Source organism: Onychostoma macrolepis, chromosome 24 (assembly GCF_012432095.1).
Source record: "Onychostoma macrolepis isolate SWU-2019 chromosome 24, ASM1243209v1, whole genome shotgun sequence".
Taxonomy (NCBI): Eukaryota; Metazoa; Chordata; class Actinopteri; order Cypriniformes; family Cyprinidae; genus Onychostoma; species Onychostoma macrolepis.
This window is the reverse complement of record NC_081178.1, coordinates 952,532-977,216: the sequence shown is the minus strand read 5'-3', so window position 1 is coordinate 977,216 and position 24,685 is coordinate 952,532. Positions and strand designations below refer to the sequence as shown.

Sequence of the window (24,685 nt, the reverse complement as noted above, 5' to 3'; positions counted from 1 at the left end):
TGAACTGCCTTTGTTTTTTATTTTGTACCATTCTCGGAGGTCCACTTATAATGTTATCGAGATTTTAACATCAAAACACACAATTTATTAGTAATAGGCTTTTTTCTGTCCTGTTTTTGACCCCCTCATCAGAACGCTGTTTGAATAGGTGTGGCGGGTTGTAGACTGTTTTTCCACAACTTGGCACTGCACAGCGTCTAACAGGCAGTGATGTAGAATCAGTGGGCGGGGCTAAAAAGCAGCTTTTTCTGAGTGACTGCAGGAGCGCCGATTACGACACAGCTGTTTCACGATTGGCTAAATTCACCACATGACAACAATGACGTGTGTTTCTAACATCTTCAATCACTTTATTTGTATTTAAATAGTATATGTTTATGTTGAACTTTATTCTTGAACAGATGGCCCTGTATTAAGCAGTACATAAAAAGTGTTTCTGTTGCTCATGAAAACGTTTCTGAAACGTCTGTGCATCTGACAAATATTGCATGTTATTCACTGTGATAGAGTATGCAAACAACGCGAGAGAATCACTACCGGGAGCAGAAAGTGTCCGACTTCATGTCTCCGCCCCACGACTGCAAGCGGCTACTCTCGCCGATAGGTCTGCACAGTGCTGCATGAAGTCGAACACACCTAGTGATGTAGAATCTGTGGGCGGGGCTTAACAGGCAATGATGAAGAGTCGGTAGGCGGGGCTAAATAGGCAGTGATGTAGAATCGGTGGGCGGGGCTAAACAGGCAGTGATGTAGAATCGGTGGGCGGGGCTAAACAGGCAGTGATGTAGAAGCAAGCGTTGATCATCTTGCACGGAGGCGTGTTTAGCCACACTATTACATCACAGAGTAGCACATTCCACAAGCTGTTGTTTTGGCAGACAGCCTTCAATAGAAGCTGTTTTTAGACTAACGACAAAGCTTTGAGTTCTGAAACTTACAGAATGTTTTTATAGTACAATAACCTCTCACCAACTAGGACTTGTCAATGGTGAGGAACGAAGCCGCAGGTAATAAACACAACGACCAACTGATATTCAGACCAACAGCTTGGTTTCCAGTGCAATATTGCTTTAAACAGTTCAGTTAATATCAAGTCACTTACATTTTAGTCTCAATATTTCCAGAACTTGGTTCTGGAACGAAAATAGTTCCACATGAAGCTGCATTTAAGAGCAACACACAGTAATGGTGCCTGAACGAGTCAGCGTTTTTGAACGAATCAGTTGAATGAACAATTTAATGACTCAATATATTGGTGCTTTTGAACAAATCGGTTGAACGAAGGATTCAATGACTCAGTCACTTGTTTCATTCCTGAATGAACTCTGTGCTTTTGGGCGAATCAATTAAATGAATGATTCGATGGCTCATTAACTTGATTCAAAATGAATCAGTGTCTTCAAACAAATCGTTTGAATGAATTATTCAAATGTCTCATTTCTAAAGAGAGTCACTTGGCGCCACCTACTGGTGTAACTATTTAACTGCAGAAAGAATCACTGGAATTAACACAAAGGAACTGACTCTTGGGTAATATATATACTTTATGTGTGTGAATGTAATATATATTATGATATATTTGCAGAATTCAATAACACAAAGTTATGGTATATTAAATCATGAATGGACAAACATACTTTATAGACAAAAACACATTGTATTTTTTTCTCTATAGCTTTTCCAAACAGAATCTGCCTGTATGCTAATAAGGGATATGCCTGCTCCTTCAAACTCCAACTCAATGCTAATTTATTTTCCCAATTATTCCGATCTGATTTACTACAATGGGATTTCTGAGGTAATAACACTTCAAAGTGCAGAGATCGGGAGACTAAATCTCTGGTGTGACGCCGCGCAAACAGCTTCGGATTTACTGCGCCTTGTCATCATCTAAATTGGCATACATTTCAGACGCTCGTATCAGCAAAGATTTGTCTTGAAGCTGACATTCTCATGCTACACTTAAAAACAAATTAGAGTCTCTACAGAAAGCCCTGGAACATGACAGCAGCACAGCAATTACCGAGCCCAGCTCGTTTCCTCGTATCCAGTGGGTTCAGATACATTCGCACTCGCTAAACGCTAATGACTCCAGCGACACGCTCGGGTTAAAGACTGCTGCGCGAAGACAAAGCATTGCAAACAACAGAGTCCCACCGCTCACCAATGCTAGCAGGGGCGTAGCCATCATTTCAGAATGTCACATAATACCAGTTTAGTTCTACAGGGTTTCTGCAAAGCAAATTTAAGACTTTAAGGCCAAGTAAAAAACATTTAAAGAATAAATTGAATGGAACACAATACTTCAACATGGCCTCTAAGTGTAAATGTCTTGTAAAGCTTGAAAATACAACTTCCAGCTGATCTGCACTACTTTTTAGTTCAAAATATTAGTAATTTTTAAAAAAGGAAGCTTTAGGCTTGAAATGCTCTGCTGCAAACCACTAGAATATTTTTCTAAATCAGTGAAATTACAGAAGATTAGAATTCTTGTTTTCTAAAGAAAATAAATAAATAAATAATGAGTTAATGATTAAAACAAGAAGAAATGTCTCAGAAAGCTCAGAAAAATTAACTTAATTCGCAGGGAAAACAAGTTTTCATTTCCCATTGACATATTTGTTCTTGTTTTAAGCATGAATTTGTTTCATTTAGTTAAATCTCTCGGAAAACAAGACTTTATATTTTTCATTTTCCATCTCAGTTAAATGTATCTTGATTTAAGGAAGTTTAGATATATGTAGTGGAAGATAATACGAAGGAAGACATTATTTTTTGCAGGGTATGTAACATTTAATAACATGATTTCGTACATTTAAGATTCTCTTGGCAAATTAAGATTTTTAAAGACTTTAAGACCCACAGAAACCATATTATATTACATTACATTCTTATATTATATTGCCCATGGTTCAGGAAAGAAAGAAAGTCACTCAAAAAACAATAAGAATAAACAGTAGAATAACATGCAATAAACATTTAGTGTAATTTAGTTGAGTGTCATTTATGTTTGAGTGACTTGTATTCCTTTTTCAAGCTTTTTTTTTCAACATTTTCTTTATGCATTCTGGCTGGTTTGTTCAAAAACAATAAAATATCGACAGTTTAATCTAACATATCCCAACATTAGTAATCTCCACCTTTAATCTAATTGATAGGGCATATCTGTAAAATAGCATGTATGTAAAAATAACATTTTCAGAAGGAGTGCAAAGGCTGCAATATGAGACCAGAAGAATATATTAATTATATAATATAATATATAATTTTTTATTTATATATTATATTATATTAATAATATAATATATAAATACAATTTTTTACTTGGACAAAAAATGATCTTTGATCATGTCTAAACAGTTTCCCCTTTTCTCTGAATTTTAAATCTAAATTCCCCTGTGAAAACCTTTACGAGAACACACTTGTCCAATGAAAAAGTGCGGGAAATGAATGCTAATCACTGCAGCGTCCTGTAATGATGATGATGATGATGATGAGGAGGAGCGGAGGGTAAAAGTCTCTCACAGACTCATCAACACAGGGTTCAAACTAATGTATTTGTGTTTCTCTGGCTCCTCACATTGATCTGAAGCGACAGGTGACCGCTGAACCCATGTTAACGGGCGGCCCTGTGCTAACGAAGCTTCCTGCCGCGGGCGCCTCCCAATCCATCTTCTTGATTCAGTTGCGTTCCATATGGCAGCCGCTCCCCGCCGCCGCTCAACATTTCTGCCCAACGGGAAGCTAATCACTTAACTGTTTGCTTCAAATCGTCTGCCACACGAGCGAAGCTTAATGGATGTTGTCATCTAAAGTGTAATCTGTAATGTGTGAGTTTAAACCGTCTATTGTGGGAGTACAGTCGTTTAACAGTGAATGCTAGTCCCATTACGCACTCATATCTCATACGGGTTCATATTTATAATCTGATTTAAATAAACATAAGACAACAAACAGCAATACTATAATGGTTTGTGGTTAAAAATCTGAAACTAAAGAGCAAGCGCATTTCTGTTGAATACAGTTTAGGAAAACAATATAAAGATTAAAAACATGGAATTGTCTTCCATGGACAAAAATATGATGATGTCTATATAGTTGATTTATTTTTATTTATTTTAATACATCAAGTTAAACTAAATGACAAATGTTGCCTTGGAATCTAGCTGAAATAAAATAAGCTAAATAATTTTATGTGTATTTAATTTTATTTCAAGTAATGTTTTTTATATGGTTTTAGTTTTAGTTAATATAATAACCCTGATGCGAATGTATTTTATTAGATTTAAATATATGGAGGGAAAAAATTTTATGTTTAAATACATAAAAACATATGGTAACACTTTACTTAAAGCATTTATGTATAATGCATTATAAAGGGTTATTAAAGGGTATAATGCCTTATAATTATTAATAATGTGCGTACATTATATATTGACGTAAATAATTATAACTGAATTTAAACTGCATAGTGTAACAATGAACTGATAAGCGGTATAATGTATTAACTGTGGCTACAATTATTCATGAGACTGTACAATGTAAGGTGCATTACAAGGCATAATTAAATGCATTAAAACTACTTTTATCATGCATTATACATAAAGGCTTTAAGCAAAGTGTTACCAAACAAATATTTATATTCTTAAAATATATTTTCAAAAATATGAAAAAAAAAATATTTGTGAGATGTAAACTCAAAATTCAGATAAAAAAGTAAGAATTGCAAAAAAAAAAAAATTATGTTTAGATCTCGCAATTCAGAATTAATATCTTGTAATCCTGAGAAAAAAAGCCTGGACTGTGAGATAAAAAGTTGAAATTATCTTTCTTATTCTTTCATGGCAGACACAGGTTTCATACAAAATTAACCAATTTCATTCAAATCAAAAATAGTATTTAATATCACTGAACCATCTGTCTACATTAATTTATAAATTAAATCAGGTAGAAATAGCTAACAATTGCAGGTTACCACTTTTTACAGTGTAGCACTGTTGCTTTATTTGTTTATTTTAAATAGTACTAATATATCACACAGTGATCATCATATATAGTTTGGAGACTGTCAGAGAATCTGTTTATGATCCAAATGCTGCTAATATATTCGTTCTGGTTTCTATTTTTGCTGCTGACAAACTCATCACCCCTGGGTTTCTACTTACACATGTGATCGGTATTTTGTGCTATTGTGTCTGCATTTTGTCAGACATTTGGTAGCATGGGATTACTGGAGCTACAACTGTTCTGAATATCAAAATTGTCATATTTTCCATTACAAAGCAGGATTTGAAAGGAATGGAGTGTTGTGGATGCATCATCTGGTTATTTCATGGGTGTCTCAGCGCTGAAACCTGACAAAGCCTAAGACGTTCAGACTGCCGCTGTCGTTTATGCACCTGGGACGGAGGTGATTGAAACGCCTCCCAAACACCGACAGGGAATTTGGCAACGGCGTGAACAGCCTATTTCCTTGCAAATGTCAGACTCACTGTAAAAGTAAGAGTGAGCTGAGAGAAAATGGGAAATAAATGGAATTGTGTTACTGATCGCGTTCAATAAATGACTCAAAAATGTTCTGGACGAAGATCCAGAATCCAATCAATGTACCAGCACATGCAGGAAAAGCAAGAAAACCAGTCTAAGGCTGGTCTGGTTGGATGGTTTTAGAGGCATTTGAAACCTCAGAACCTGCTTAGACTGGTTTAAGCTGTTTATTTCAGTACGGTATCTCTGAATTGTGTAAATAGAGTAGAAACGGTTTCTGTAATCACTGTTTAGCAACACCCTAGCAACCACCCAAACACTGTAGCAACCACAGAACACCTTAGCAACCACAAAGCAACACCCTAGCAACCACAGAATACCTTAGCAACCACACAAACACTCTAGAAACTACAAAACACCTTAGTAACCACATAGCAACATCCTAGCAATCACAGAACACCTTAGCAACCACCCAAACACTCTAGCAACTTCAGAACACCTTAGCAACCACATAGCAACACCCTAGCAACCACAGAATACCTTAGCAACCACCCAAACACTCTAGCAACTACAGAACACCTTAGCAACCACATGGATACACCCTGGCAACCACCCAAACAGTCTAGCAACCACCAGAACACTTTAGCAACCACATAGCAAAACACTCTAGCAACTACAGAACACCTTATCAACCACACAGTGACACCCTAGTAACCACCCAAACACTCTAGCAACCACCAGAACACCTTAGCAACAAATAGCAACACCCTAGCAACCACCCAAACACTCTAGCAACCATCAAAACACTGTAGCAACCACATAGCAACAACCTATCATCATGGCATAAGTTTTGCATATGTAAACGCCACTCACACTTACTTCAGGAAAGTGGATTTGAATTCTGGATTTGACGAAGATCCAGAATCCAATCAATGTACCAGCACATGCAGGAAAAGCAAGAAGACCATTTAAACCAGTCTAAGGCTGGTCTGGTTGAATGATTTTAGAGATTTGAAACCTCAGAACCTCCTTAGACTGGTTTAAGCTTCAGTACAGTCTCACTCAATCATGCAAATACAGCAGAACCGGTTTGTCTAATCGCTGTTGACGGTGTCTCTCCTCATGTTCACTCAGATGGAAATTCTGAACAAAATGAAACACTAGGTTCCTCCGCAGCGCGCTGCTGTCGGGCACGAGAAAATGACAAACGACAGATTGGCAGCAGCAGCAGCAGAGACGCCACTATCAATCCTGACACAGGAAGTAGATGCTGAGCGCGGCACCAGCCGAGAGGAAACGCATCGCTTCAGATGAGAGATTCATTATCAGGAAAATAAGAACACAATGCAAAACATCTTAACACTTCACCTAATTTGGTGTTCCTGGTCAAAAATGACTGGGCTTTTGAAAATTGCTTGTAAATCTCTCATTATGCTATATTATCACCAAATTTCGGATTTAATCTTTTGTTAAAGCTTTTTGTAATTAGCACAAGTTTTGTACTTTTTATTTTTGGAACTTACTGATCTAGGCTAATTGATTTGAGCATAAAAAAGCATTATTTGTGGATAATTTTGAAAATTAGGTGCATGAGCTCAGATCAATAAGGCCTACGATTAATCAGTTCCAAAAAGAAATTCAAAACCTGTTCTAATTGAAAGAAAACAAGTTGATAAAAAGATAATAATACAGCATAAGGAAAAAATTATAAGCAATTTTTTGTAGGCTGGTTTGACTGGGAACACCACAAGTGTAACAAGGTGGGGAAAAAATCCCCAAAAACTACAGTCAGTTAAGTTTTATTCCGATGCGATAAAATTAACTAGCATTTTCGAGAAAAAGAAAATGCTCTCAGGCTAAATGGTCAGTACAAGGCTTCATTTCTTCATGCAAATGACCCAGACATGTTCAGATCGTTTCAATGAACTCCATGAAGTTCAGTTTTACACCGAGATGTTGAAGCTTCAGTTTAGTTGAAGTTTATAAAAATAAAGTTTTACAAGATAATCTGTTTTTATTCTTTTCAAATGGCCTCCAGCCATCTTAGGACAGAAGGAAGGACAACGCAAAGTACACAAGCACCTTCCCGCTGCGCTTTCAGTCGACGCGCGGCGATGATTCAGCGCTCATGCATATCTAATGCCTCTGGGCTACTTTAGTCACTGTCCCTGCAGACTCAATCCTCAGACCTTTCCATTTCTGTTTTCTCTCTTTATTTTTTTCAAACGTAACCGGAGACATTTTTTCTCTCTTTCCTTTCCATTTTTCCAAGTGTAAACACATCCATTTGAAGTTTAACCTGAACCCCTGCAGATAGAGCGAGTCTGCGCTGATAGACCTCGAAAAAGGCTCTTTTAAACACAAGTAACTTTCTCTGTGTTTTCCAGGAGAGAAACATAAATAAAAGCCCCTATCGTGCCACAGCAATGGCCCGGGCCCCTGGAGAGCCGCGCGGCAGATGTACCCTTGAGCGGAGCACTCTGTCCCGACGAGCGCCACATAAAACAGAAAAGCCACTCTGTTCCTCGTTTAAAGATATAAATCTGGGTGTTTCGCTGACACTCACCTCTGGGTGATACGCAGCACTGGCTCCGCTAATGTGGGGAACGGAGCTCTAATTCTACAGAACGCTCGGTCTGATATGTCAGCAACAGCTGAAGACGTTTAGTGGGGAAAATTGCACAGATTTTATTTGCTCAATTTTACTGTCTCTGAATTCAAGCGCTCCTCATGCAATTCTTACACAATTCAGTTTTAAGATGCTGGCTTAAAATAACAAGCTAAGGGAAATTAGAGAAGAAGTGAAATGTTCTGACTTGAATTATCAAGTGTTTTTTGAGACTGTAATTCTGTTTATTACTGGAGTGAGATCTTCGCTAGTCATCATTACTATTGCTTATACGGTTGCATAAAACCACCTCAAGATAAGAAACCCTTAATTATGCAGGGAGGAAAAACAGTTAAACCAGTCTAAGTTTGTTCTGGTTGGATGATTTTAGAAGGATTTGAAACCTCAAAACATCCTATGACTGGTTCAAACTGTTTATTTCAGTACAGTATCTCTAAACCATATAAATACAGTAGAAATGATTTCTCTAATCACTGTTTGGCAACCACCTAGCAACCCCCAGAACACCTTAGCAAATACCTATCAGCACCCTAGCAACCACCAAAACATTAGCAACCACCAGAACACTTTAGAAAGCAACTAGCAACACCATAGCAACCACCTGAAAACTCTAGCAACCACATAGCAACACCCTAGTAACCACCTGTCACCATAACAACCACAAGATGGAACCGCATCGAAATACCGTGGCAACCACCAGAACACTTTTAGCAACCACCAGAACTCCTCATAGCAACACCTTAGCAACCACCTGAACACCATAACAACCACCAAACACTAACATCCACATAGCAACACCCTAGCAACCACCTGCCACTATAAAAAAATATGCAAATGATCTGAATGATTATTTTAAGGTTTGAGTCGCCATTAGAGGAATTGGTGGATCTAGACCAGACCTGGGCATTGTACGGCTCCCGGGCCACATCTGGCCCTCTGGCTATCCTTGACCGGCCCGCATTGGGTAATTCGTGAATTAAAAGTCAATCGCAAATAGGTGTAATTAGGTGTACGCAATACAACCGCACTGCTTTTATTTTCAAGGCAACAGCTTGTTTCCTGATAATGAACTGTTCGAAACTGATTTTATTTCTGTAAACTCATAAAAACAACAAAATGTTGCTTTTATAAAATAATGAAAGCAGGACATCTGCCATCAAAAAGAACCGAAACTCAGCGTATGGCTGCCTCACAGACATGTGAAATATATCTATAGAAAGTTTAAAATGTCTTCTTTTAACGAACCAATTCAAAAACAAATATTTCCTGATTATTGTAATCTGTATGAAGAGAATTAATAAATAAATAAAATATCTCCTGTTTTCCCAACACATTCATAATCATTAGGCGACTTTTGCCTGTGCTTGGTGGCAAACTTTATACGTGTGTTTGAGCATTAAAAGTTTTTAAAGCATTTTAGCTGTGCGTTTCCATTGTCGGATAAATTCCGCTTTCAGAACTGTCACGTCCGTAACGGAGAGATGTCAGTCCGTAATAGTATTGATTTTTCCTCTGAAACACAAAAACTAATTTATTTAAATAAAAAAATAGCCTATGTAGGCTATATTTTATGTTGTGAATAGCCAACCCTTTCCATCCGGCAGATATTGTTGCTTCTGGGCTGTGCATTGTAAATCACAGAAAGTCTACAAATAGGCCTACGCTGTCTCCCAAAAACCCGGGTCTTTTTGTCACGTCCGTAACGCAAGTCTACCCTATTTTCCTCATCATTTATAGACTGATACTTTACTGACTGATACGGATGTCGGGACTCTATTTTCAGCGGTTTAGAAAAATATAGAGAGATGGTCCAATATAGCTATTGGTTATGAATACATCTATGAGAATGTGTGTTTCAGGTTTTGACTGCGAATGTCACGTCCATAATCTTTGAAATACTTGATTTTTGTTCAAAATTGTGATGTTTTTGTGAATGTTCATTAGCTACTGGTATAATTGTGTGCTCCACATTTTCATTGTATGATTGTAATGTTCCATTTATCGAGAGATATATAATATATTGGGCAGAACATATGTGTATTGGTCCGGCCCTCTGCAACCGCCCAAATTTCTCATTTGGCCCCTTGGCAAAATTAATTGCCCACCCCGATCTAGACTCTATCATATGTAATTCAGATTCTGTTCTAGTTTTCAGAGATCTTTAGACATGCATAGTATTCCTTCGTTGTGGAAAAAAATACATAATCATGCCGGTTCCCAAGAAAAATTGGCCAGTTGATAACTGTGATTTTAGACCTATAGCTTTGACTTCAAACATCATGAAATGTTTTGAAAGAGGAGGTTAAATTATCACTTGACCCATTTCAGTTTGTTTATACGGCTGGACGGGGGACAGAGGATGCCATTAATTGTATCTCTCATTTGGTAAATAGACACCTAGAGGATACCCAAGCATATGCACGTTTACTTTTTATAGATTTTAGCTCGGAGTTTAATACACTCCAACCTAAGATATTAATTAGTAAGCTGATAGAATTGAAAGTGAACCCCTTTTGTATTAAATGGTTTTATTCATTTTTAACCAATCGTACACAAGTAAGGGTTAATAATTGTTACTCTGAGGTGAAAATCACCAATAAGGGGGCACCGCAGTGGTGTGTTAGCTCACCCATTCTGTTTACGTTATATACCAATGAGTGTGTCTCAGGTCAGGATAATAATTTTTTTATTACATTCTCGGATGATACGGCAATACTGAGTTTATTGCATAAGGTCACTACTAAGTATTTGCAATACTTTTCAGAAGTTGATAGATTTGTAAGATGGTGCGATGAAAATTCTTTGATTTTAAATGAAACAAAGACTGTTGAAATACTTTTCAACCCTAGATCTGTGAGGGATCACAGTCCTGTAATAATAAACCGGAAGTCATAAAGTGTATTCAATATATTCAATAACACTTTAGGAACTGCATAGCAACACCCTAGCAACAATCAGAACACTTTAGCCACGACCAGAACTCCTTATCTACCACATAACAACACCCTAGCAACTCTGAACACTCTAACAACTATCAGAACAACCTCTAACTCTAACAAACGCATAGCAACACCCTGGCAACCACTCTGTATACTCTAGCAACCATCAGAACATCTTATCAACCACATAGCTACACCCTAGCAACCACACCTTACACCCTATCATTATGACACGAGTTTGCATATGCAAACATCACTCACACTTGCGCCAGGAGAGTGTTAAACTATTTTACAGCATGCTGATGTAGATGTATATGATATATTGTATTATACAGGTACCTATGACAGTTGATTCCATCAGTCCAACTATAAGTGACTCTCTATTAAATTGTAGAGCTGCTCTTTGTTTGAGGGGTTTAAGCTCACAGTAGCGTGAGGTTTCTATTAGTATGTATGACTGATGATTTGAGCGGTGTATTGAAATGAGCACTGAAGCCTGACATGAGCTGTCAACGCGCCATCAAACGCACTTCCCGCAGATACAGAGGTCACCTGCACATTTTCACTCACAGACACTGACGTCTCAGACAAGCACGAGTCTCCCAGCATTCTCTGCTCTTAAAGGAGCAGCTGTGGTGTTGCATACTGAAACGACGCCAGGCTGGGGTGGGGCTTTATGAAGCACATAATCATATTTTAATTCACTTCTATATGCTTATTATTTATTATATTTATAATGTAATATAATATTAATTATTATTATTATTATTATTGTTGTTGTATTAATTATTATAATTCCTGTTATATATTATTTTATTATATTAATTAATTTGTATTTTTTCTATATGCTTACTAATAATGCAGATTGTCAAACCAGCAGTACACAGTGGCAGGCCTTAAATTCTATTGGCAGGAATAAATTCTATTCTACCTCATTTCTATATGCTTATTACTTATTATAATATTTACATGTATAATTAATTAATATTGTTATTGTATTATAATTGTAATATAATAAGTATTATTAATTATTATATTATATTTCTATATGCTTATAAATAATGCAAATTGTCCCAAATCAGCATTTCAGAGTGGCAGGCTTTGAGTAAATTCTATTCTACTTCATTACTATATGCTTCGTATTTGTTTAAATTAAATTAAATTAAATTAAATTAAATTAAATTAAATTAAATTAAATTAAATTAAATTAAATTAAATTAAATTAAATTAAAATAATAATCATCATTATTATTAATTTAATTCAATTTAATTATAATAAACAGAAAACATATAGAAATGAAGTAGAATAGAATTTACTCAAACTATACTTTACTTGCATAATATACTTTACTGCTATATTATGCAAACTGTCTCAAATCAGCATTTCGGAGCAGCAGGCTTCGAGTAAACTGGTTATTGCAGAATAAAACTAGCAGAAAAAGTTTTCTTCATAGTATGATTTGATTTCCTAAAGCATTACAGCTTGATCAACTCAATAATCAGATCAGACAGCGTGAGTCCTTTCCTATGGGAAACAAAGACATCAAAGGCAGCACTTACATTTACATTTGATCATATTTTTGAGAAATATTTGTAATGCTGTGCTGGGTTTGCCTTTAATAAAGATAGAGTAAAAAGCTGGATTTGTCATTTTAATATGATGTGATATGTGTTTATGTGAATGTGCTCTTCAGGCTTGAAGGATCACATGACGTGGGGAAATATTAAGATGTAATGTGTTGACAGTTTAATTAAACTGTTGCAGGTGAAGCTCAAACATCTGCTGCTCATCAGCCGACTGCAGCAGTACGAGCATCTGTCAGAAACACTTATATTAACTTATTATGGTGCGGCATCAATATTCAACAGGCGCTATAGAATAACTCAAATCCTACAGTATTCATGCATTAAAGTGTGTGACCCTCAGTGAACCGTCTGATGTTTTCCTGTGCATCATTATCATCAGAACACCCTTGAAGGCCAGAACAACATCTCTGAGCGAGTGGTAACTGCACATCAGCTACACTAATGGCATTATCACATCCATTAAACTATTAGCCGGCACTGTACCCTTTACTCCACTAAAACATCCACGTACAAGATCTTTGTGAACCACACGCAGTCCCAACATGCTGCAAATAAATATTGCAAGGCTTTTACAAATGGAATAAATGTTTGTCGGCCTTTCGATAGAGGCAGAAAAACAACTGTGTTTACTACATGCACTTTCTTTCTATTTCCAAACACTCTGATTTTCATGGTACAATAAGTCAAAAAAACACTCTAACTTCAATTCAATTTGGTTCGATTAAATTAATTAATAATAATTGAAAAAGTTAAGTTATAAACTACATAAATATAATAAGTTAATATAATAATTAAAAATAACAACAATATTAGAGAAGTCATAATACATACAATATAAAGTTAATATTACATACAGCTTGATATGTATTTATAAATTAAATACATATTTTTAAATCTCAATAAATATTCAGACTTGACTTAAACACCCTAGCAACCACTTAGACTTCACCTAAATCCATCTACACTACAATCTAAACACTCTACACTGTAAAAAAAAAAAAAAAAAAAAAGAAAAGTTGAGCCAACTTAAAATTTAAAGGCAACCAGCTTCAGCAGATTTTTGAGTTCTCAACTCGTTTTAAGTTTATACAACAAAAATTTGACAATCTCCCACAAAAATAAGTTGAGCAAACTCAAAAATCTGCTGAAGCTGGTAAAAATAATTTTTAAGTTCGCTCAACTTTTTTTTTTTTTTACAGTGTAGCAACCACATACACCCCCTTAATTAACCTAGTAACCACATAAACCCTACTTAATCACCATAACAACCACCTTGACTCCAAGTTAACATGCTAGCAACAACCTAGACTACACCTAAACATCCTAGCAACCACATAACCCCCCCTTAATCACCTTAGCTACCACCTTGACTCCAACTAAACACCCTAGCAACCACCTAGACTTCACCTAAATACCCTAGCATCCACCTACACTACAATCTAAACACTCTAGCCACCACATAAACACCCTTAATTAACCTTGCAACCACATAAACCCTATTAATCGCCATAACAATCACCTTGACAACACTCTTAAAGTTAACACTCTAGAAATTACCTAGACTTCACCTAAACACCCTAGCAACCACCTAGACTTCACCTAAACACCCTAGCAACCACATAAACCTCCCTTAATCACCATAGCAACCACCTCAACTCCAACTAAACACCCTAGCAACCACCTAGACTTCACTTAAACTCCCTAGCAACCACCTAGACTACACCTAAACATCCTAGCAACCACATAAACCCCACTTAATCACCTTAGCAACCACCCATCTCAACTCCAACTTTATACCCTAGCAACCACTTTGACTCCACCTAAACACCCTAACAACCACCTAGACTCCACCCTAGCAACCACATAGCAACTGTCAATCACCCAGATCTCTGTAAGTTAATGGTAATGAGTTTTGCAGTGGTTTCTGCTTGCGCTGGTTGCTTCGTTCACAGGTTTGTGCGAGAGATTAATGCTTCAGAAGCTCCAGTGATTCATCTGATCTCCTCTGGGAGGTTTTATGAGGATTTGCTGGCTCTGAATCCCCAGGTATGCCGCACGCACCCATTAATAGACGTTAATTAGACTCTAATTTAATTACAGAGTGTGATTGCTGTCAGTGACTCATTTCCAAACTTTCCTGCGCCGCCTCATCCGATCGCATTACCATGTGGAGTAAACAGGCCGTCTGATCGGTGGCTCTATTATCTGCATCAGAGAGCGACGCCGGCGATTCGCAGCCGTCGTACGACGGGGAAATCGACTCTCTCTGCTTCCTCTCTCCTCCGCAGCGCAGGAGCCGTCAGCCGAGACAAATGTGCATCCTCTTGTTACAATTAATTTGTTTCTTGTTCTGCGTGAGCCCTCGGTGAAGGATTTAATTAAGGCCTCCCGCTCGCTCAAACGCGGAGTTAAACGGGCAGCTCTGGGAGAGAGAGAGAGAGAGAAGGACGAGCGGCAGGCGCTTTCTACTGAACTTTCTCTCTCGTCTTTGAGAGAGATGCTTTATGTTGAGTCTTTATGTGACTGCAGGAGCTATGTGCAACTCTAAAACACTCAATTTAAGGCAAAATACACTTTTAATGTCTAACTTTCAAATACGTAATCCGTCCTTTCACATCTCTTTTACTTGTTTATAACATGATGAGTTTTGTCTGTCCATGTTAAACGGAGAAAATGCTAATTAATCACAGATTAAATCATGAGATTTAATTAACAACTACACTGTACTGTATTGATGACTGAAGTACGCATTACAAGAAAATACCATTTCAGTTTTCCTACCTCAATATTCCATGTTTAATTCAATATTACTGGTTTATTTGTATTATTTGTCAAATTTACTCGCAATTTATGAGTGCAAATGGTTTCAAAGTAAATCTAAACCTTATTTTTTAGTGTATGTCGAGCAGCGAGATTTTACCAGTGGTGTTTTGTTTAAACAAATCATTCTGAATGATCATTCGTTCATTATGATGCTTAAGTGCTACTGAAGCCTCTTAGATGCAATTGTAATCAAATATTTGACTAATGCATAATAAGAACACTTTCAGTTGAATACTCTTTTGTTGGCATCTGGCGTAAATATGTAATCTGCAGAAATGTTTACTGAATTTGTTCACAGTAAAGATCGAAACAAGTCTTGTTATGCCTTATTAAGATTCATCTAAGAGACTTACATGGTGTTTGAGCATCATAATGAACAAACTGGGTCTTGCTGAACAAATCAGTGAATCAATCTTTTTGTGAACAGCTTCAAAAGACTCAAAATCCTACTCTGGTTTAGGACAAAAACTCTTCAAAGACTTCCTCGCATTGCATCTGAAAACAGACTTTTCCTGGCTAAATATGTTGTTTCCTTACTGTAATTCTTCAGGTAAGTCACTCGGGATAAAAGTGTCTGTAAAATGCATGAATGTAAATGTAAACTGACAGATTTTGCACAAGACCAGACGGATGATAATGTAAATCCAGATCTGTGCTGTGAGTGTTCAGTCGGAGAGGAATATGCTGCAGTATCTGTGTCCAAATATAGTGAGAGATATAAATGCAGGAGATCTTTGTCATATCGGGGGATTTGATCAACAGACTCCAGATCCGCTTCGCTCTTATTCTAATCCTGGCTGAGGCTCTGAATCCCCACACAAACACATTCCTCCATGAATGTCACGTCTGAAGCCCTGAAGAAATCCCTCAATGTGTAGAAACCAGATTAAATCTCATATTTGTCAGCGGAGTCCTCTAAAAATAAACTACACTAATTCATGCCGCAGCAGCAACAAACTTTACTAAGAGGGAGGCACTTTACAGTAAGGTTCCATTTGTTCACGTCAACTATTATCAAGAACTAACAATGAAAAAAAAAAAAAAATCTTAGTTGATTTACTAATACACTGTAAAAAATAATTTTTGGAAGTTGTTTATAAAAAATATAAAGATGCATGAGCATAAACTTATATTTACGTGTTTTGATATTTTGTATCTAATGAATGACATTCAGATTTAATAAAAGTATTTAATCCAAGTATAACATATTTCAAAATTAACTATCCAATTAACTAATTAATGTTAAATTCAACATTTACTAATATACTGTAAAAAAAAATAACACTTTAAATAACACTATTTTAGTTTTTCTACTTTAACCTTCATGTTTAATTCAATGTGTTACTTGCCATTTTTAGTTATTATCTGAGAAATTTAAATTTAAAACAATTAAAAAGTAAAAATTGTTTCTACAATTTTTTTTTTTTTTGCACATTATTAAAATCAAAAGATGTATCTGTTAAGATACTGTAACACATTTAAATATAAAGTTAACCAATGGGACCTTGCTGTAAGTGATACAAATATTCCACATGTATTTCAACATACAAGTTACATGTAACTATATGAATTATAAATGTGTAAATGTCCTTCATCAGATCAAGTGTCTCAAATATCTCTAAACATGAACAATGACAAACTCTGGATCTATTGTTTTATCATGTCAAAGCAAAAAACTTTTGATTGCTTTTAAAATAATTGACACTTGTTTGAAGAATGTAATCCAACTTCTGTCTAATGTGTGTGTGTGTGTGTGTAACACATGATGATGATAAACATGCGCTTAACAGACTCATGCAGAACTGAACAGAACAGAACTGAGATAAACATGGAGGGAAAGGAACTAAAGCGATGAATCGGGGCTGATGTGCGGGTCGATGCACTAACACAGGTGCCGCATTCGCCTGCATTCGTGCGTCCGAGGGATCGGTTCGTTCCGATGGAAAAAGGCCCAGCTTTTCCTTCACCCATCAAGCTGCAACGGGAAAACTGGACTTCTGAGCTCCATAATACAGTTTCTTAAGCTCTAAGGGAATTTTTCATCATCATCAGCGATCAGATCGGATCAGATCCTCCCCTTCAAACCGCAGCAGCAAAGAGAACCTCCTCCAGAGAGGAATTACCATATTTCCAGCGTTCGCTGTGATGAATGATTCAAAAAGCCGAGTTTAGCAATGCCAGGGTTTGGTTTGGTCTTAGCATCCATCATTAAAAGCACATAGCGGCGGCGGACGCGGGTCCGGCCGGGCTGCAGTTTGAAGGGAGGAAGGAAGGAAGTCACTGGGTTTGGAATCATGCATGGAATATCAAAAGAGGCGTGGAAGAGAAAGCACTGCAACTAGTTTTCACAAAGTGGTTACTTACAGGTAGTAAGTGTAGGAGTGATAGGATCTTCTGCCGAGTGGGGTGGAAGGGCAAAAGCAGTGGTGGAAGGGGTGGAGGGGGAATGAAAATGGAAGGAAAGAAAAAGTAAAAATATTAATGTCTGAAAATATAGAAAAATGAACAAAACCTGATATGGTGACACATGTGACGAGTTACTCCAGTGACTGTGAGCCTGTTTTGCTTGCCTCTGTGTGTGTGTTATGTGAGGCGGAGCCTATGGTGTGGGTGTGGCTGATATCATTAACATCTCATTAAGGGCGTTCTCAGACATCAGTGCAGACATCATAGTTAATTCAGTGCGAATGAGAATAAGGCTGCGAGACATTCAAAAAATGAATTACTCTAATAACTCAAATTCTTAAGCTTATTTATTTATAAAACCAACATTTCAGCCATCAGCCTTTTTTACATATAAGGAATTATAATTGGTAGCCTGAAAAGGGCTGATGGCTGAAATGTTGGGTTTATACTTGCAATTATACTTTGTTAAAAAATAAATAAATAAATAAATCTTTGCACCTCAATATTTACTGTTTTTCGTTATTTTTTATTAATTGTAAATTGTTAATAAAACCAATTATTTATTTTATAAAAATATTTATTTTGAATAATGCATTCACTTGCATAACAATGGCTTTACAAACGATTTACCCAAACTTATTCAGCTTGTGTTGAATGCAACATTTATATTCATTTTTAAGCAAAACAACCCATTTAATTCTTAAATAAATAAACAAACAATCAAGTTACACCAAAAATATGTTGTGATTATCTTGTGAATGATTAATTTAGTTTTTTGTACACATGCATTTACATTGTGTATCGAGACTGCACTGCTTTTTCCCTTTTTTTCTTTCATCTCAATTATTATTCTGCTCAGTATGTCAGTTTGACATTTTATCTTATATTTTCATTTGTTTTATCTCATAATTCATACTTTATCTCATAATTATGACTTAGTATATCATAACCTCGATTTTTCTTTAATCTCATAATTTCACATTTTTATGCCATCATTTCGACTTTTGTATCTCATAATTGACTTTTTCTGCCATAATTATGTCTTTTTATCTCATAATCATAATTTTGACTTTCTTTCTCAATTTCAAAAATGTTTTCTAGCGTCTAGAAACACATTGATTTCAGGACAAAAATTTATGTTTGGTCAGCTAAATTATCTACATCGAACACAACAGTACATCACACTAGACCTCCTTCTTGAAAGAAAGAACATTCCTGATTAAACTATTCTTACATAAATATTTGCTTGAACACAAATGCATTTAGAGACTGCACTTCTTTTTTTTAATGCAACATTAACATAAGAATTATGTTCTTAATGTTAATCGTGTGCTTTTTTAATGAGGCCTGAATTTTTCTAGACAGACCTTTTCAATGTTTTGTCAAATATCGATCGATACTAGACCTCATTCATGAAATGCAAGCAGAAGTAATTCTGTGCAAACATTCTCACACAAAAAGCTTGCACTGAATCGAACGCAATCATTTATGCAAGAACAATTTACACTAATTCATTCAGCTTGTGTTTCATTAATGAGACTGCACTTCAAACTCTCACAGCTTCATTCTCATTCGCATCAAAGGTCTAGCACAGGGTGAAGAGAGAGAGAGGACAGGACAGAGAGCGGTTAGAAACAGGCTGATTAGCTCTCGTTACAGGCAGGAGTGGTGAGTTTGGACTCAGGGTTTGAATTCTGCGACAAACGCGAGCTGCAAAAGCAATTCTAGCGCTCTAAGTTTATTAGTAGTAGTGAACTCAGTCCTGACTCAATTACTGATGTCTGTGGATATGGATCTCATCAAATTACGCTGAGATTTAACATGCGATGCCAAGGTCATTATGCTAAAAACGGCCCGGGCGACGCATACAAACGATCTGGCGGAAATCGCCTCGTCAGCAAAATGAAGGCATCCCTCTTCAAATGTTTGGCCATTTTGAGGCTCAACAGCAAAATCAATAGAGACAAATACCCTTATTCTGCGAAGGTAATGACTCTCATTAAAAACATATTTACTTGGCCCTGCCTTCAATTTACATCTGAAACCACTGAAAACACGCTCTGAATCTAAAGCAGATCTGGAGTTGGGTTGTTTGAACAAGGGTTTTTACTCCAGCTGAGGACGGATCTAATGTAAACTCGCCCGAAGCAATGCGCCCTGGGCCTCTCTTTGAAAAAAAAAGCGCCTTTCATCAATTTTTCTCTCTTATCTCGCTTTTCTTTCGCCCTTTTCTTTTTTTTCTGCACAAGATAAGCTCGGAAAATATTTGTGCTATTTCCCGTCGCCGGGTCATTAAAGCGATGCCGTTTGTTTGAGAGCAGCGCGGGGAGAAAAAAATTAATATTTCATCAGGCAGCGTGTATTGGTGCCACAAACCGTGTAATGGTGCTTATCAGAGCGATCAAATCAATTATTCTGTGTTCAGTTGACAAAAGGGGCTGTTTGAAAAGCGAACAGAAAATCAGCATTGATTCATTTGACTTTCATGTGTTCATGGGCACACTGGATGGTACCATGACATGGGAAGATTTCTACACGGTACAGGAGCAATATAACAGCTCTCTGAAGCTGAAGTGTGTCATTTTATCCCACGTTCAAATACTTTAATGTTCATAGTCACTGTAAGTTAATCAACGGCAGTTTGACACTTTCAAAACATTCTCAACCAATGACGTGAGTTTGGGGGCAGGGCTACCTATTTGATTGACACACGGTGCGAGTGCAGTGCTGCATAAATTAATTTTAACTTTCTGTCTCATAATTATGTCACTTTATGTAAGTTTTAAAGTCACAATTATGACTTTTCATCTCGTAATGTTGACCGTCATCATACTTTATCCCAATTACTGCTTAGTATGTCAATTTTGACTTTTCTCACATTTTCAAATTCATGTCATAATTTCTTTTTGTCTCATTATCTCATATTTTGGACTTTCCATGACATAATTTTGACTTTTTACCTCATTTGTCACAATTGACTTTTTATTTAATAGTTTATACTTTTGTCACTATTATGACTTTCTCTCTTTATTATAACTTTTATCTCATCATTTCTATTTTTGTCATAATTTCAACAATTACTGCTTAGTATGTCAATTTTGACTTTTTATCTCATTTATGACCTTTCATGACAATTTAGATTTCTTTCCTTATTTGTCACAAATGACTTTATTTCATAATTTATACTTTGTCAAAATTATTACTCATACATTTTAATTTCCATGTCAAAATTTCAACCTGCATCTCATAATTTTGACTTTTTATGCTTAGTACGTCACATTTTTTACTTTTCATGTCATAATTTCAACTTTGTATCTTATAATAATAACTTAATCACAACTATGAGATTTTATCTCATAATTGATACTTTTATGTTACAATTATGACTTTTATATTATAAATGTTACTTTTTGTCATATTAACAATTATTGCTTAGTAGGTCATATTTTTTACTTTTCATGTCATAATTACGACTTTGTATCTCATAATTATGACTTTTTTACAGCATAATGATTACTTGATAATGATTTTTCCCACATTTAAATACTCGTATCTTAATGTTCAGAGTCTTTATTAGCGACTCAATGCCGTGAGTTTGGGGGCGGGGCTATCTATTTGACTGACAGATGGTGGGAGTGCGGTGGTGCTTAATTGACACACTTCAGCTTTAAAGGATTAAACACAATTTCATGTTAATCAGATTAAATATTGTTGAACAGAAGTGAAGCTCTCTTACCGTTTCTTCATGACCAGCACCACGCCGAGGAAGATGATGACGAAGAGTAGGATGCCAGCGATGACCCCAGCGATCTTCACCGTGTGATCCGTCTGTTTCTCGGGTTCCACGGCATCAGGTTTCCGGGTCGCAGCACCTGAAACAGGAAGTCCAGACAATCATGGCTGAAATGAGAGTCACTGTGATCATGATAAAAACACAACATATGAGGACTGACAAAACATTGCTAGCAGCAAATGAGTGAAATAAGATTGATATGATTGTGCTTTTTGTTAATAAAACAGGTTAGTATTAGCAGACGATTAATCAAGTTAGTTGATCGGTTGATCATTGATTATACTAGCTTTGCTTGTTAAGCGTTTTCTAAAATTGCTTATGCTAAATAAAGCTGTGATAAAAAGTCCTAATTGTTACAAAAAAGTCATAATTATGGCATGTCAAAATTATTGTATAAATAATACATCATTATGAAATGTTACAATTATTATATGACAATTTTATATAATATAAATATTTTTATATAAATATTTTACCATTATTATAATTTTTTGTCACAATTAGGACTTCTCATCTCAGCTTTTTTCTCCATTTCTTTTTCAATTGTAAGAAATACATCTGAGACAAAGTTAATACTTTAATTAAACATAACTGAAAACTATAAGTCACAAAGACATGAAAAGCAACATCTGAGCGATATCACTCTCCTCTGTTTGTCATCTAAATGGACTAAAAGCGGCTTTATTTGCGGCACTGAGGAGGAATAGTGAGCGTACGAGCGGTCAGAGAGAAACAGAGCGAGCGCGTTTGCCTGTTTACTGTATAATGTGATGCATGTCGACCGCGTGCCCGATGAAATATCAATTTCCAGCACTAAATGAGAAGAAGATGAAAAATAGTGCGGACGCGACGCTCATTTGAGCCGGGCCGCGGATCAGTTCCTCCTGCCAGCTACACTTTTTCAATCAAGGCCTGACAACATCCATCAGTAGGGCCTATGGGCTGCTGTTACCATGGTGACAGATGAGCAGGTTCCTGTGTTTGGGCTCCAGTTTCTGTTTTGCCGCAGGTGGTTCCCAACAAACATCAACAAAAGAACTGCTTCCCAACAGATACTCACAAAACTACAGAAGCCCATTTCTGCCACATAAGAAAAAAAATCATGGTTTGGTCAATCATAATTATGAGATACAAATTCAAAATGATGACACACTATTACGGCATAATATACGACACTATTTCTGTCATAATTTCAACTTCTCATGTCTTTTTATGCCATAACTATGACTTTTTATCTTGTAATCACTTGTCATAATTCAAACTTTTTTTTTTTTATCTCATAATTAGGACTTTTTTTGTCACAGTTATGACTTTTAACTCAGAATTGACTTTTTATGCCATAATTTCAACTTTTTATCTAATAAGTATGACTTTATCTTGATAACTTTTTATTTCATAATTCCCACTTTTTTGTCACAATTTTAACTCGATTACTGCTTAGTATGTCATAATTTTGACTTTATCTCTCATATTTTCAACTTTTCATGCCATAATTGCAACCCCTAATCTCATAATTATTACTTTTTACCTCATAATTCCAACTTTTTATCTCGTAATTATGACTTTGTCATAATTTCATCTTATAATAATGATTGCCATTCTATCAACTTTTTATCTCAATAACTTTATCTCATAATTATGATTTTATGCCATAATTGAGTTTATCTCATAATTTCCTTTGTCACAATTTCAAATTTTTATCTCAAGTATTGCTTAGCATGTCTTAATTTTGACTTGATACCTTCATATTTTCAACTTTTCATGCCATAATTTCGATTTATGTCAATTTCAATTTTTATCTCATAATTATGATTTTTATGTCAAAATTTAGTTATCTTATCATTTTCATTTTTAATGTCATAATTTCAACTTTTTATCTCAAGTATTGCTTAACATCTTAATTCTGACTTGATACCTTCATATTTTCAACTTTATCTCATAATTGTTACTTCTAATACCAAAATTATGACTTTTATCTCATAATCATGACTTAAATTGTCATTTCATAATTATAACTCTTCTGCCTCATAATTGTGATTTACCAATGCATGTTTTTTCTCTCGTGTGGCAGACATAAGCTTCCATACAAAACCACTGTATGTCGACTTCAATATAAATGTTGTCGCCTTGTTCTGCAAATCATGAAAACACAAGAGTTCTGGACCGAAAATGAAAACAGAAATTGAGTACAATTTTTAGCATAGGTGCATACATCTCTCTAGGCTTTAGTTATTGTCATGATGCTCATTTGCATTCTGGAGTCTGAGTTTCTGCAGTCTGGATGGAGGCGAGAGAGAGTGTTTGAAGACGGGCCGCAGGCTGCAGCGCAGGGTCGAGGAGGAGGACGAATATGGCATAAACAGCCTCGCTTCAGATGACCAGAGGTGAAACCATCACATTCTCGCTCACAAACAAACATGCAAACACTTAGAGGAACCGAATCAAATGCTGCACTGTATCCATGATCATGCACAATGACTCAGTAATGGGCCGAAGGGACGAGTGATCTGAAGATGTGTTTATATAAGGTTTAATTAAAAACAAGTTAATTTTCTCTTTACCGTTCATCTGTGGAAAACATGGCTTTATCATTAAACATCCACACTGAAATGACTGAAAGGTGAAATCCTGCATTTCACAGTGGCACATGAGAGCATCACCTGGGACTGTTCAAAAAACAGTAAATATTGAAATGTAATTTTCTGGCGGGACATGGTTGTCATGCATTGCAAACGCCGCGGTCTTTGGTTTCGGGTTTGCCAGGGTCATATTGATTCCTTCGACGGACATCGGTGCTGAATAAAAAGGAGCTAATTTAGTGACTCCTGCTCCGCTGTTTATTTTCCACAGTAAATGCGTGCTTTCAGCGTACAGATTCAGCTAATGGAAAGTGACCTTCTACAGGAAGCAAACAGCAGGGATCAAATGAAGCTCATCAGACGGAGGGTAACCCTGAAAATCCTCAATTACCTTTTCAACCTGCATCCATTCAGGACTAAAACGAATCAACAAATGCTGCTT

General features: G+C 36.2%; 1 protein-coding gene across 10 annotated transcripts in view; it reads right to left on the bottom strand.

Moving 5' to 3' along the window:
- ptprma (protein tyrosine phosphatase receptor type Ma) overlaps positions 1-24,685 on the bottom strand; it is a 270,941-nt gene that overhangs the window by 65,575 nt on the left and 180,681 nt on the right. For 5 of the 10 annotated variants that reach the window (XM_058766082.1, XM_058766073.1, XM_058766079.1 and 2 more), the window contains 2 exons: positions 21,608-21,743; positions 17,830-17,859 (listed from right to left, as the gene is read on the bottom strand). In XM_058766082.1, the coding sequence (XP_058622065.1) occupies positions 17,830-17,859; positions 21,608-21,743 (166 nt within the window). The remainder of the gene's footprint in view (positions 1-17,829; positions 17,860-21,607; positions 21,744-24,685) is intronic. The other 5 variants (XM_058766080.1, XM_058766083.1, XM_058766075.1 and 2 more) reach the window with 1 other exon arrangement.